Below are 13,276 nucleotides of genomic sequence, written 5' to 3'. Positions count from 1 at the left end.
GGCTTTGTCATGTTAGCACTTGTTATACCTTTTCTATTTTGCTTTCAATATATATATATATATATATATATATATTGAATTCAAAATAAACCATTGATATTCATTTATTCCATCCTCCCCTTCAAAAATTTTATGAGCAGTGCACTAATGCTTTAATTCAATTTCAATTTGTTTTCTACATGTGATTGGTTATAATTGTTGATGATATTATTAATGTAGGATCCAAGCATCAAGGACTTGGCTGAACAGATTGCAAGAGATCCTGCATTTAACCAGATGGCCGAGCAGCTACAACAAACTTTTCATGGTGCACCTGCTGAAGAAAGTATACCTCAGTTTGATTCACAACAGTACTATTCTACCATGCAACAAGTTATGCAAAATCCTCAATTTATGACCATGGCTGAGCGCCTTGGTCAGGCCTTAATGCAGGTATTTATGGTCACCTGCTGGTTGCAGCCTAAGCTACTACTGTTCATTGATTTATGCATCATATGAGAATGTCAATTGGCAGAAGAAATTTTAGTCATATGTATTCTTTCCTTAGGACCCATCAATGTCCAACATGTTTGAAAATTTCACTAATCCATCAAACAAAGACCAGCTCGAGGAACGAATGGCACGTATCAAAGATGATCCATCCTTGAAGCCTATCTTAGATGAGATTGAGACTGGAGGACCAGCTGCAATGATGAGGTTGAAGCTATTAAGACACTATTTAATATCACAAGCATTCATGATTGTGTGGTCTAAGTTGTATAGACCAATTTAGTTATCTATTTATTTTTGGTTTTACCCCACTGTAAATGTAGGTACTGGAATGATAGAGAGGTTCTGCAAAAACTGGGTCAAGCCATGGGTCTTGCATCCTCAGGAGAAGTAGCCACTTCTGCTGAAAATTCAGGGGCAGATGAAGTGGATGAGATAGGAAATGAGGATGAGTCAGTTGTTCATAATACTGCCAGTGTTGGTGATGTGGAGGTATGCGACTATGCGTACTATGTGCTATTTCATATGAAGATGCTATTTGCTTTGCCATATTTATGCGTATGAAGTTGTTTGATCAATATAGGGTCATATAATCATTGTTAAATTCTGAATATGTATCAGCATAGCCAGAAACTTACCCCATGACTTGCTTAGAGACCTGGCATATAGATATGAATTTTAACTTAGGTTGGGGATTGTGTTTAAAATAGAATCTATGCTCTTCTAATTTTCACTGGTCCTGAGATAGTGATTGCGTTGTGGAGTCGAAAAATGAACTCCGTCAGCCTTATATTTTATCCCTTAGGGGCATCTATTGGCACAGTTTGTTGTCATATAAAATATAAGCTAGGAATTTTAATGTATCTAACTTTTGGAGCAATTATAAGTTTGTCAAATTGAGGTGGCAACAACATTCACATTGGTAGTTGGTCTACACAAGCCAGCAAATCATACTGTCAAGTAGTCAAGGCACTTAACTGCAAAGGTTTTGCTTCATGTGATGAGATATTAAGTCTTAACCAATCAGTATTTTCCTTCCATAAAATCATACCCATGTTTGGATCACAGAAACTTTTTTACTGGAAACTCTGGAGTGTTGTGACTCTTCTTCGACATAAATGAAGTTGATAATTGCGAGCCTTTTGACAGATGTAAAATGAGGGCGAACCATGAATGTTAAGGGTGTTACATCCGAAGGGCACAATAGTCTCTTTAAGCGTATAGGTAAGATTGTGTACCCCTCCATACCCAATGGTGTGGGAACCTTGTGTACTTGGTGTGACATTTTCTTTGGTTGGAGAGGAATGCTTGGATATTTATGGACTAGGTTGAATGAAAGCTCTTCCTCAGCAGTTGCTTTAGGATATAATAGGTTTGCTTGCATTTTAATTGGCTGACTTGGCTGGTTTTTTGAATTGAGAATTGAATCGAATTGAATCAAATTGAGTCGTAAGATTTAGTAAAAATTTCCAGAATAGATTCTTAACGACATGCATATGCTTGATATACATACAACAAACAAAATATTAAAATGCATTTAGATTTTACCAATAAAAAAAAACTGTACTTCATGTGTATGCTTTCTCTAAATAAATATAAAGGGAAGGAGTCAAGAAAAGTTAATAAAAAGTAAAATCTGAACTTTATGTTTAAGGCTTTTAAGGGAGGGATTCATGAAAAAATAATAAAAAGCTGAAGTTCTGATGTTTATCAATAAAAAAAAGAAAGTCATATTTCATATGCTTTCTCTAATTAAAAAGCAAGAAATGTAATGTAAACACAGTACTCTTCCAAGAGTTGAGAATGGTTTTTTGGAAGCAACTGAAGACTTAAAGTTCAGTGCTGTCTTTTTCAGTGTAGAACCTAAGCATGGAAGAAATGGGAGGCAATTGTGTAAAAAAGTGATAAAAAGTTTATTTTTTGAGGTTTAGACCAATTGGGTGCGACTGGATTTGATAGGTTCAGAATTGTGAGTTGATTGATTTGGAAACTATTTGGTTGTTTTTTGATTCTCTTGTAAGATTTGATTTGGTGTGGAATTGATAGAATTGTCTAGCTTGGATGCGCATTCAAAATTGTATGCTTAAAATTTTTTTTTTAATGCATTGTATTGTGTGAGTAGTTTCTAATAGTTGTAGGGTGCAATTTAGAAAACTGTTTTTGTGAAATAAGTTTGCTTAAAAAAAAAAAAAAAAAAATCGCAAACGTTTACTTCGCTTGTGTAACATAAAGTATTTGTACACATAAGCCGGATAAAGGAGCATGGTTGTGTTTAAATAGCTGATAGCCAACGTAAAATTTTGTCAGATATTTTTATCACGAATTCTTACCAAAATCACCTAGATCAAGGGAATAGACCAGGTCAGTATAAAAGGGAGAGGGTTAATAAGTTTGTACAAGAAACTAAGATTAGAGTAGTAACTTGGAATATAGGGACTCTTATGGGAAAAAAGTATGGAAATAGTGGAAATAATGTTTAGAAGCAAAATTAATTTAGTCTGCTTTCAAGAGACGCAATGAGTAGGAGAGAATTTTGGGAAGATGTGGATAGTATTTTACAAGGGATTTCGATGTTTGAAAAGACATTCATAGGAACTGATTTGAATGGTTACATTGGGAAGAATAATGTAGGGTATGATAGGATACATGGAGGCCATGGATATGGAGAGAAAAATGAGTCCGGTGATACAATCTTATATTTTTCCATGTCTTACAATTTGGTTATATTGAATACTTTCTTTAGAAAAAAGAGAAGAACACTTAAATAACTTTCAAGAGTGGGTACAATAAAACCCAAATAAATTTTTTTTTTAACTAAGAACAGAGACCGTCTATCTTGTAAGGATTGTAAAGTTATCCCAGGTGAAAGTTTGGCTACACAACATAGAATGGTAGTATTAGATATACGTATTAAAGAATGGAAGAGAAAGAGTAGCATAAATCAACACAAGGGATGGTGGAACTTGAAGGGAGATAATATAGTAAAATTCAAAGATAAAATGAGCAAAGCGTGTGATTAGACAATAGGGGTTAAGGTTGATGCAAATACTGTTTGGAATAAAATGACGAATTCTATCATAAGGATAGCAAAAGAGGTTTTAGGTGAGTACAAAGGAAGATACTTGGGTAGTAAAGAAAGTTGGTGATGAGATCGAGAAGTTCAAAAATCCATTAAGACGAAAGAAATTGGTATAAGATATGACAAAATTGTAGAAATATAGAAAATCTTGAAAAATATAAAGAAGCAAGAAAAAATGCGAAAAAGATTATTAATAAAGCTAAACATAGAGCTCATGATACTTTATATACTAAGCTAGATACAAAAGGAGGAGTAAAAGACATTTATAGACTTGCTTGAGCTAGAGAAAGAAAATGCAAAATTTAAGTTTTGTAAAATGTATAAAAGACGAGAATGATAATGTCTAAATTAGAGAAGAAGTCATAAAATAAAGGTGGCGGAGATACTTTGATAAGTTGTTCAATGAAAATCAAAATGAAAGTTGAACTTGGAAGTGACAAATGAAGAGAAGATTAAAAATAGGAGATTTATTTGTAAAATTAGAGTCCTTGAAGTTAAGATGACATTAAAAAAATGAAAAGTGGGAAATCTATAGGACCAGACAAAATACCAATTGAAGTTTGGAAATGTTTAGGGGGTAAAGGAATTATTTGGTTAATTAATCTATCCAATACTATTATAAAAAACAAGAAAATGCCCGAAGAATGGAGGGAAAGTACATTAGTACCTTCGTATAAAAGCAAAGGCGACATTCAAAACTATAATAACTATCGTAGAATTAAGATTATGAGCCATACAATGAAATTATGGGAAAGGGTAATTGAACATAGAATGAGATTAGAAATGAAGATTTCAGAAAATCAATTTGGTTTAATGCCTGAGAGATCAACAATAAAAGCTATTTATCTTTTAGGAAGTTTAATGAAAAAAGTTTAGGGAAAAGAAGAAGGACTTGCATATGGTTTTTATTGATCTAGAGAAGGCTTATAATAGAGTACCTAGGGAAGTGCTTTGGTGGGTATTAGAAAAGAAGGGAGTTTGCAGTAGATATATGGAGGTCATTAAGGATATGTATGATAGAGTAGTGGCTAGCGTCAGGACCATAGGAGGAGAATCTAGAGAGTTCCCAATTTCAATAGGTGTTCATCAAGGTTCTACTTTGAGTCCTTATCTTTTTACTTTAGTAATTGATGAAATTACTAAGAATATCCAATATGAGATCCCTTAGTGTATGTTGTTTGCGGATGATATCATGTTGATTGACAATAGTAGGAACGGAGTGGAATCTAGGCTAGAATACTTTGGAGAGCCACATTAGAGTCTAAAGGGTTTAGGATATGTAGGAATAAGAATGAATATATGAAATGTAATTTCAGTAATGTAAGGAGTAGCAACAGAGAGAAGATTAAACTGGGTAATTAAGAGATTAATGGCACTGATAGATTTAGATATCTTGGATCTATTATGCAAGGTGAAGGGGAAATTGAAGAAGATGTAGTACATAGATTTAAGACAGGTTGGGTAATATGGAGGAGTGCATTAGCTGTGTTGTGGGATAGTAGAATACCTTTAAAATTAAAAGGAAAGTTTTATAAGACGGCTGTAAGGCCAGCTGTGCTTTTTGACTCAAAATGTTTGGTAACTAAGAAAAAACATATACAAAGAATGAAAGTTACTTAGATGCATATGCTAAAGTGGATGAGTGGTTTAACATTAAAAGATAAAGTAAGAAATGAACATATACACAAAAATTTAGACATAACACCAGTTGAAAACATGATAAGGGAGGGACAACTTAGATGGTTTGGGCATTTAAAACGCAGGCCTAATAGAGCACCTGTGAGGAGTGAGTTAGTTATGGTTTTTGGCATGAAAAAGGGTAAGGGTAGACCTAAAATTACTTGGAGTGAGGTAGTGAGGAAGGATTTAATAGCCCTTAATATAATAGAGGAAAATGCTCTGGATCGGGTGAATAGGTGGAAAAGAATTCGTGTAGCCGACCCCACCTCGTGGGACTTAAGGCTTGCTGCTGTTGTTATTGTACGATTCAAATCACGAATGGTACAATTCTAATGATGCAATATATATTTATATATTTGCACATATATTCTTTTAGTTTTATTTCTCTTTTTTTTATTTTTTATTTTTTCCCTGTTAGGAGAATGCGTTATCCTCCTCTTTGCATCTCCTTTCCTCCTATAAACCAAAAAACACCAATAGGCAATAGACGTCATTATTTTAGCTTCACTCATTCTTTGAGCATGGTTTTCCTTCTTAACAAGCATTGTAAGGTACATAAGATAGCTTGTGTTACTGCTGTGTTATAAAATAAAATTCCCTTCCAACCTAATATATATTCAGTGATTACATATTGGTCCGTGAGCACCTTCTTCTAACAGTCTTGTCTTTGTTCTTTATTCTGTGTAATACCTTCTGCAATATCTCTTTCTAATAGATAATTGATACTAGGTAATGAAAATAATTATTTTCAATACCTCTTGACCAAATAATTTCAACTACCCCATTGTTTTCTAACTTACCTTTGCTAACTATATATTCCATTTATTTTTAGCTTAGTCGCTACTTGCCTTCAAACATTAGATTCTGGGATTTCTTTACAGAGTTCTTGTGTAGAACCTTGCCTTAGTATCATTAATTCATTCACTAATAGTGCACCATTGTACTTCATCTTGAATACAGGTAATAAGTTCATTCAATACCCTGTAAGGTTTACAAGATAAAAACATTTTCTACATTTTTAATATATGAAATATATGTTCCTGTCTTGTGTGATTCATTCACTTCATCACATCTCTTTGATTGTGAAGACCATTTGGTGGTGCTCTCTGTTGCTTTCATGTTGTTTTGCAAGGTTAAAACACAATAATTGGACCAGTCACTCATCTGCTCTAGGATGTAAAAAAACTCATGCTAAAAAGCATATTCTAGACTGCCCCTTCTTTCTCAATAAATTTCTTTGCTTATCAAAGGAAAAAGGGCTGTCCATTTGCCACCAAATTAGTGAACAATTAATTACTTTCATTGGATTGTATTTTAGTGTTGACGGCATAAACAGCTTAAATTATGGTTATGTATTTCTCCCATGCATTTTTATTTAAGCACATAGATACTCTTGTTGGAGGTAATTCAATATTTCAGTGCCTTAGTTTGATGAAGGATATGAAATGAGTTGGATGTGGTAATTTTTCACAAATAAACCATATGATGTGGCTTTGAAACCAAAACCAAGCACTTAAAGATACTCTGTAGTGTGTTAGTATCTCTAGCTGAAATGTGCATTGGTTTTAAAAAATTATGTGAATAGAAATATTTTTTACCAGCTTAATGAAGAACTGGAGGGCATCAACAATTAATTTGCAAACACCAGCAATCATTTCTTCTCTCTTTTTACCGAAACCAAGCTGCATGATTAAAAAGCAGCAGGTTACAATAGATGTAGAATGAACTCTAGTTGCTATCCATAGATGGAAAGGAATATTAGGTGTAGGAAACAAGCTTGGTTTCTGGGCCAATATAAAAAATCAATATAATTTTTGGAAATAGGTGAACTCTATGACTTGAATACGTAAAATATTTATTACTTCTGAGCAAATTTGGATTTTATTTGGACGAAAAATTATATAATTTTGTCATTGATTTTGACAGTCCTATTACAAATCAACTTTATATTTGTGTACCTCGCTGATATAACAAATTTACCTTCCTGTTATATAAATTTGCTCATGGTTCTGTAAAATTCATTGTATATAAAGGGTTAAGCTTTTTGAAGATTCCCCTTTTGATGAAATTTATTGAGCCTTCTCTCTCTCTCATGTGTGTGTGTGTTGCGCGCGCGCGGGGGGGGGGGGGGGGATGTGATTATAGGGAAGTAAATGTGTTTTATGTATTATGAGTTGATTTTAAGAAGATATATGAGAGAGTTAAAACCCTTGGCTTTGTATATTAATCAGGGCTTGAAGAATGCGCTAGCTTCTGGTGCTGACAAAAATGACGAAGACTCAGAAGGAAGGACAGCATTGCACTTTGCATGTGGATATGGTGAGGTATGATAGTCTGTAGACAATAACCTTCCTGTTTTTGTCTTTTAACCTTAATTATCTTTAAATACAAAGGGCATGCTCACTTATGGCGAGCAAGGATGAGGATTTTTGAAGAATCACATGCAAGATGAATAGTTTGTTCATTGTAACACCATGGTTTTTGGTCCTTCCCCAGATATGCCCCCATTTTTTGCCTTCTCATTATGTTCATGTCAAGGACATGTCACATGTAATGCATCAGTCACTTTGGATGCTTGATACACCGCTTGGTTTAGTCTTCTAAATTGAGGGTGGATTCCACTGTTGAAGTGAAATTGAGTTGTTCCAGTGTAGGGTAAAATTCCATTTTAACCATGGCTGTTGGAGAAATGGGAACCATTAATTGAATCTTCATTGTAGGGTTCATATTGAGTATTTCATGAAAGTCACAATTTTCACTGGTCTCTATTACTGTATGACCCAATTAGATGTTACAAAAAAATGAAGACAGAAAAAATAAACGAAAAAAAAAAGAAGATAAGAAACTAAGAACACTTAATGGTGAAGGTTTTATAGTATCTATCCAGAAATTCTCCTACCACATCACTTTTTGGATGGATAAAGCTAGTTCCACTCTGTTAAAGAATCCAAATTTGTCTTGTGAAGTCAGCTGAAACATTGGTTTCCCTTCCAAATGATGCAGAGTAAAGGTGTGGGTAAAATACAACAACAAAAAACCAGGGCCTGTAGTCCCACTAAGTGGGAAAGGTGTGGGCGTAATGCTAGAGAGAAATAGGGAGAGAAGTAGACTGAAGGGAAGGAGGAAAAAGGAAGAAGCAAGGAGAGGATACAAGGGGAGCGGAAAACAACACATTGGCCTTTCAATTCAAATTGGCAAGAAAACAGACTTCTAAGAGGCTTTCACCCCCCTATTTAGAAAAAAGCCTAGACTACGGAATAACAAATAAACACCCAAAAATACAACAAATTACAAATAAACCTCACATATAAAAAGCTGAGTATGAATTAAATTAAATGGATTTGGATTTTGGATTCAACAATCATTTGATCCTATTCTTTAAAATCAGCATCTAAACAAGGTCAAAATGATCATTCAATTGCCTGGTTCCTCATTGTACCTCACCAAGTTTCAGTCATCGGCTTCTGTGCAGCCTCCCTGGTTTGTTTATGTTGCTGAGCCAATTTGCTTGATTTCCATTCAGGTAAAGTGTGCTCAGGTCCTCCTTGAGGCAGGAGCAACTGTGGATGCATTGGATAAGAACAAAAACACCGCCCTTCATTATGCAGCTGGTTATGGCCGGAAGGAGTGTGTTGCGCTTCTGCTGGAAAATGGTGCTGCTGTGTAAGCCACGAAATCCTTGTCTACATTTGTCTTCCTTGCAAAAGTTTGGCTGTACTGGATCCTTAATGTATTTATATCTTCTTTTCCTGCTGCAGTACTCTTCAGAACTTGGATGGCAAGACCCCAATTGATGTTGCTAAGCTGAATAACCAGCATGAGGTACTGAAGCTGCTTGAGAAGGATGCTTTCCTGTAAAGTTGGAATCCATGATGGAATGTGTTCCCAGGTTCTTAAACTATGTTAAGAGGGATTCGAGTGTGTATTAGTTCAAATGTTTTGGTTGGCATGAAGGGGCAGTCATCCCAATTCGATGCTTTGTTTATTTTTTGCTTTATGATTGCTATATTTGAGGCTTTTTGTAGTTAATTATATAGGCATTATATTCCATGGGACATTATATTTCGTTTATATGTACCTTTTGTTTTTCTATGTTACATCTTTGCAATGCCAAATACATGGCTTGATTGACAGTGGGGGGGTGGTCCAAAATGGCCAAAGTGCTGTCAACTGGAGCCCCCTCCCCACTCGTCCTCATTTATTTATATGGTAACTAAGCCAGTTATTTATATACCTTATCGAAGTTGGACTGATATCTTTACCCTGGGAGAGACTTGGATTTGAATTTATACTGAACTTGGTTAAAATATAGTATAAAACTATTAAAATTTGTGCAAATTCACTCAAATTTAAATTCAAGTTCGAAATTTGTGCTCTTAAACACAACGGTACAGTTAGTCATGTTCTTGCACATATATTCCCAAGTCCACTAGTAGTTATCCATTGATTTGCATGGTGTAACGTGACCTGCTGATTATGTTTTTCTGCGTTAAGTTTCAATAATTTTGTTGGCAATTCCCTTTCGTAAGTTGATCTGGAGGGTAAACAGAGCATGCTTCGTGGAATAATTTTCTTTAGGGTGACGCCAATACTGGCATGTTGATCTAAAAGCAGGGATTTGCAGCTACCGAAGCATTGTTCTACTGTTACAGCAGATATTTTTTTTTTTTCTTTTTAATTTTTTGATTATATCTTTTTTTAAGAGAGGTTGAGAAGTGTTTTGATTGGGGGTGGGAGGTAGGACAAACCAAAGACGTCAATTGAGATGGTAAAGTAGAATTTGGTATGGTCGTAAGATTCAACAGATGCCATGGACCGACTTCTTTTAAGTTTTAGCGAAAAGACAATGTTTTTTCGAGGTTTCAAAACTTTTGACCGAAGGCTTTAAAAATTTTAGATTTATAGTTTGTCGATTAGAAAATGTTCTTTTTCATATATTTGATAAAAATACAAGTCTTTGTGATATAAGCGTCCTAAAAATTAAATGTTAGGGGAGGTTAATAAAATTTTTAAAATTCTATGGGAGGTTTGTATCTTTTTGTTAAATTTTAGGAGACATTAGTATTTGTTATTATTATTATTATTATTATTATTATTATTTCATTCACTTGTTGTGAACTGCGTGCTATGTAGAGGTTTGTCCTTAGTATTCTTCATTAAAGAGAGTTTTTAGTCACTTTGTGTGGAGAAACAATACAATAATGATTGCCTTGATATCTCCTTTTTGAAAAAAGGCCTTTTTAAAACAAAGAAATCTCATCCTTGTTCTACATAATATTTGTCAACAAGTGTTCGTCTATTTCAAGGAAGAAAACTTTAACTCAATTAAGGGTAACTTCACAACTAATTCAATTAGAGTCATTAAAATCTAAAACCTTAAGTCAAGAATCCAAAATGTAAATTGCACACAAAATGGCTTAAGACAAGATAAAGGAGTGTCCATTAATTTTGTTTCGTTTATTATTATATCCTATTCTTCCATTAATCAAGAAATCTTATTTCAAACAAAATTAGATATCTGTTATTGATGGAGTTTGATTTCTTTTTCCAAGGCAAGTGGGGTAAATGAATCAAGTCATGGATGCACTAAGCGAAAAGGTTGAGTTTGTATCCTTACAAATGGTTACAAATTGACTTGATATTAAAAGTAAGGCTATACTACAATAATGTAGTAGGCATTAAGGCTAACCTTGTTAAAGATGTAGCTACCTAAAATCTTATAAAGTTGGCGGAATAGGGCAAAGTATGTCTCTGGATGGAGGATGGATTACTAATGATATATGGTAATTGTCTCTTTGTACCTTGAGCTGGTAATGTAGGGAAGACATTGTTGCAAAAATGCATGACACTAAGTGGGCTTAGTGGCCCCATATGTGTGAAAAGGTGGTTTAAGTGTACTTTGTCTCATCAAATAGCAAGATAAGGATGAGTGGAAGAAGATTGTATGACTATTAGAGCCTCTTCAAATACCAATAAGACTATGGGAGAATCTTTTACTTGGCTTCATTACCAATTTACTTAGAGTTTAGGATGTAAGGTCTATATTTGTTATTATAGACAGGTTTTCAAAATATACTACTTTCGTACTTGCACTAGAGTACTATTTAGCCAAGGAGACAACATATTTGTTTTTCAACCATGTGTTGAAGTATTGAGGTATTCCCCAAGATATCTCAATGACTGAGACGAAAGATTTATAGGAAATTGCTAAACCCTTTTTCTTTAAAAATTTAGTAATAGTAGTCAACATTTCATCATCATCTTCTTTTGTTGAGTTATCATCTAATATAGTTTCTTCATTAGCCTTGAGAGGAATATTTATCTATACTTGAATAAGCTACTTATTTAGTTTTCATATCTCATATATAATGAGAGAACCAATCAAAGCTTTGATAGAGCATTGAGGTTCTTTACTTTTATCACAACTACAATCTTAGGGCTTGTTTGGTATCGTTTTTGTTTTTTTTATTTTCTGTTTTCATTTTTGTACAATGAAGAAACATGTTATCAAATGTGTTTGTTTAGGTTATCAATTTTCTCTTTCTGTGGATGGTTTTCAACTCTTTGCAAAAAAAAAAAAAAATGAAAACTAGATTTTATGATTTTTAAGTTATTTTGGTAACCATTTACTAAAATATTTTTATATCCAAAACTGACTTCTTTATATATATATATATATACATCAAATGTAATCAATCAAGTTCATCAACTAATTCTTGACATACATTAAAACTTAACTTCATCTTCCCTTTTTTGATGATAACAAAATATTGTAAATGTTCCCTTTACTATATGCCTAACTACTCCTTTCTATGTGTATTGTACATCTACATTGCAGTGTATATGAGAGTTCAATAATATTTAGAAGCCAACATGTCAAATTATATCTCGCGTGCTCGCGCGCGCACACATACACGCTAGTAGGTGAGGCATATGCAATGTACGTGCCCATCTAGGTATTAATTGTACATATTTAGTTTAATGCTTAATCAAAGATGATGAAGGATATCATATGACATTAATAAAAGTCAATTTTATTACATTTGTCTCAAGTTAATAAATTTAATTATAAAAAACTAAGTGGAGATCATAGATAATAATGAACAGTACGTTGTACTATTTGTTTTAATCTATACTTTTGTTTTGAGACGCTCTTAGTAGGCCTTTCATCATCTTGCACTTTTGAAGTTGCCAAACAAACATAATCTTAAATGAAATCTTTCACTTTGTCCATTAGCACTTCTTGATTTGAGTCCACTTATTGATCTTAAAAAAAAAACCTCCAACAAATAATGTAATTATTGCTTAATCATTTCCATGTCTCCATCAAGAATTGCCATCATCATACAAAATTCAAATAGAAGAGTTAGAATTCATGAAAAAAATTTGACAAAATCTCTTGTAACTTGGACATTTCCAAACAATTTGACGTGTTAACTAATAATTCTTGCATTCAATTTTATATGGCAGATGCATCTATTAGCACATAAATGAAGTGGCAATAAAAAGAGTAAAGTATCCTCCAATCTTGATAAAACAATGTAATGCATTAGCAAAGAAGGAATCGATGGAACTGAAGATAGAAAAAGGAGAAGAAAAGAATATGAAATCAAGAAGTGCCTTGAGTATACATTATTAATTTCCACTACTTCTTGGTTGTTGTTGTGACCTAGCTTAAGGGACATTCAACATATTCCAACCTTCCTCCATTCTTGTTAAAATGGTAGAAGAAATTTCTATTGTGATATGTGGCTCACAAACTGAGTGGAAGGCATGCACAAAGAGAAAACATGATGGAAATCAAGATGCATTAGGGGAAACAGTCAACAGTAGCCCTGTAACCGTTGATGGTTTGGGGCAGTGTCTGAGAGATTTTACTCTCTACTTGAAACTATCGACGGTTTGGCTCGAGAAACCTAGCACAAATTTCAAAATTTGAATGGGGACGCTAAGTTGATTGGGGTTTGGAGGGAAAGCCTCCATGAATTGTATTTCTATGTTTTTTATGATATATTTGTATGGTTGTTC

General features: G+C 33.8%; 1 protein-coding gene across 3 annotated transcripts in view; it reads left to right on the top strand.

Annotated features, from left to right (window-relative positions):
- The window catches only part of LOC131154451 (ankyrin repeat domain-containing protein 2A-like), a 28,457-nt gene extending 19,117 nt beyond the window's left edge, over positions 1 to 9,340 (top strand). For all 3 annotated transcript variants that reach the window (XM_058107241.1, XM_058107240.1, XM_058107239.1), the window contains exons 6-11: positions 220 to 432; positions 548 to 696; positions 813 to 981; positions 7,480 to 7,572; positions 8,772 to 8,911; positions 9,007 to 9,340. In XM_058107241.1, coding sequence (XP_057963224.1) covers positions 220 to 432; positions 548 to 696; positions 813 to 981; positions 7,480 to 7,572; positions 8,772 to 8,911; positions 9,007 to 9,106 — 864 coding nt within the window. In that variant the 3' untranslated portion in view covers positions 9,107 to 9,340. The remainder of the gene's footprint in view (positions 1 to 219; positions 433 to 547; positions 697 to 812; positions 982 to 7,479; positions 7,573 to 8,771; positions 8,912 to 9,006) is intronic.
- The last annotated feature ends 3,936 nt before the right edge of the window (positions 9,341 to 13,276 follow it).

The sequence above is a fragment of the Malania oleifera genome, chromosome 4, assembly GCF_029873635.1.
Source record: "Malania oleifera isolate guangnan ecotype guangnan chromosome 4, ASM2987363v1, whole genome shotgun sequence".
NCBI lineage: Eukaryota > Viridiplantae > Streptophyta > Magnoliopsida > Santalales > Ximeniaceae > Malania > Malania oleifera.
The sequence above is the reverse complement of the archived record's forward strand: the minus strand, read 5'-3'. Positions and strand labels throughout refer to the sequence as shown.